The sequence below is a fragment of the Xiphias gladius genome, chromosome 20 (genome assembly GCF_016859285.1).
Source record: "Xiphias gladius isolate SHS-SW01 ecotype Sanya breed wild chromosome 20, ASM1685928v1, whole genome shotgun sequence".
In the NCBI taxonomy this organism is placed as follows: Eukaryota; Metazoa; Chordata; class Actinopteri; order Istiophoriformes; family Xiphiidae; genus Xiphias; species Xiphias gladius.
Window position 1 is genome coordinate 372501 of NC_053419.1, and position 2500 is coordinate 375000.

Consider the following 2500-nt stretch of genomic DNA (forward strand, 5'->3'; position numbering starts at 1 on the left):
CATGTCTCTCACTTCTAACAGGGCCGGAGGTACGAAGGCAATTCCCTGAAGACTACACAGACCAGGTTTGAATTACATCTTATACAGTACTTCCTTTTACTTTTTCTATGTCTCTCACCTTCCTACATTTGCAACTATTCCCCCTGTAGTTCTTTCTATATTGTACACAGGCTTAATCACTGTTCCATGTACCACCGTTGTGTACAGTGTTTTATTTATGTCACATATGAAAAACTTGGGAAACCAGGAAATACAAGCGATCATTTATCTTAACTTATTTTGTCTATGTATGCTTTGCTCTTTATGTCACCCCTTAATAGATCAATTCCTTCACGTTACATCCTTTTCATTAGCCCTTCTAACTTTTTCAATTTAATACAGTGATATATCATCAGTACATACTGGTGATAATACATGTAACTGTAATCTTTTTTATCATTCGTCTGTCCCACAGGAAACTCTTCAGACTGTGCCTAAGTTCTGCTTCCCCTTCAGCATGGACAGGTATACACACACATGCCCACATGAACGCGAACACACTTCATCGCTTTTAGGGACATTATATAGACTAACCCTAACGTAACCTTAACCTAAGCCACTGACCAAAAATCAGCTTTTTTCTCAATTGGGGACATGACTTTTGTCCCCAATTGGACAAGCAATCCCCAGTTAACTGGTCTTTAGGCTGAAATTTGCCCCCAAAAGTAACACACACAAACACACACACACACACACAGGGTTTGACATACAGTACTTTTAGGGACATTGCAAAAGGCACACCATCATTTATTATACTGATCAACATAGTTTGGTTTGATTGTGGAGGTTTCAACACTCATCATTCCTAATATAGTAAGTCAAATATGGTGCTACATAAGTGGCAGATGGTGCAAAATGCCACATGCACATCCCCTCCTTCATCTCGCCCCCCACTTTGGCACACACAAGAAACCAAAGCACCAAAGTGATAGTGGTGAGGAAAGAGCAGTGTACCTCAGAAGAATACTGTTTCACTGCAATTTGTCCTGCCATACTGGTACTTGACAATGAAAAATCAGTTTCAGCAGTTTCCTCTCCTATCTCTCTCTCTTCCTACTCTCTCTCCCTCTCTTTCCCTCGTTCCCTCTGCAGCTTGACGGTCAACCAGGTCGGCCAGAACTTCACATTTGTGTTGACTGACATTGAGAGCAAACAGAGATTTGGCTTCTGTCGCTTGTCCTCAGGTGCACACACCTGCTACTGCATTCTCAGGTGAGTGAGTGAGTGAGTGAGTGAGTGAGTGAGTGAGTGAGTGAGTGAGTGAGTGAGTGAGCGTGCGTGCGTGCGTGCGTGTCTGAAGTCAGTGTTTGCCCCAAGCTTCAGGTAGGTATTCAGGTGGATAGTCCAGAGGTTAAGGTCTATACAGAAAGAAAGATGGGAAATGGTGATTAAGAGTAAGCCTTCTTTTTTAGTGCCAGATAGAAAAGGTTCTGGCAAAAAACACGTTTAGTCTGACATTTACTGCAATCCAGCCATCATCTTGGTAAATTTATTAATACATATTTTATAAAAATAAGATGTAAAAATCAATTAAAAACAATAAATAAAAAATTAGGATGATGCTTGACTTACTAAAAAACAGCATGTACAGTATCAACATTCTGTAGCGTCAGAATTTATGATTTGGTGGAACTCAGCTGCAACATAGTATTGATTTGTATTTATCAGAAATGTAGTAATTTATAGCATAAGGATTTTAAGCTAAATAGTAACTTCCATTAACCAGGTGAATTTCAAAGAGTCTGAAGTTGCCTCATTGGGTTTTTAATTGAAAACTGATCGGGGTCCTACAGTTCTGAAAATGACAAGTTTAACGCTCTGAGATGTGTGGTTAGCCCAAACTAACTTACTGTAATGTTCAGCTTTGTAAAAGTACAAAATACTTTTTTGTTCTCTCAGCTACCTGCCTTGGTTTGAAGTCTTCTACAAGCTACTTAATATCCTTGCAGATTACACTATCAAAGGCCAGGTAAGTAATGACAGGTGACTCAATTTGTTATGTGGACATTGCATTTTATCAGATTTCTTGACTTCAGTCAGGAATTTGCCAATTTCTTCACTGACCATGTGACTGTATGTCAGTTCTGAGCTAAATGAGCTAAATTAAAAATTTTCTTTTTCTGTGAATTTGATTAGCTCCAGTATTTGCCCTGATTTGTGGTTTTGGCTTTAGATATAGAGAACTAGGAAAATGCCAACTGGAACAGACAGCTGGTTTCTGTTTAAATTGATATATTTATAGTATACCTGTAAAAACGTATAAAATATTTGTGTGGTAGCGTGGACAGTATTTGACCGACAGCAGCAGCAAGTCAATGTCTATTGGTTATGATTCTTCAGAACAAGCTGTACACCTGAGAAAAAAAAAAACTGACACAGCAGTATAATCAGTCACATTGTTGTGTGATGGCAACATGACCAATAGATTAAATAGAAGTATGAAGTGTCATATTACTGTGTG

The 2500-nt window shown here is 38.8% G+C and overlaps 1 protein-coding gene across 5 annotated transcripts in view; it reads left to right on the plus strand.

Annotated features, from left to right (window-relative positions):
* Nucleotides 1-2500, plus strand: part of dennd1a (DENN/MADD domain containing 1A) — a 60967-nt gene that overhangs the window by 10131 nt on the left and 48336 nt on the right. For all 5 annotated transcript variants that reach the window (XM_040156750.1, XM_040156752.1, XM_040156753.1 and 2 more), the window contains exons 3-6: nucleotides 22-65; nucleotides 455-504; nucleotides 1132-1251; nucleotides 1939-2008. In XM_040156750.1, coding sequence (XP_040012684.1) covers nucleotides 22-65; nucleotides 455-504; nucleotides 1132-1251; nucleotides 1939-2008 — 284 coding nt within the window. The remainder of the gene's footprint in view (nucleotides 1-21; nucleotides 66-454; nucleotides 505-1131; nucleotides 1252-1938; nucleotides 2009-2500) is intronic.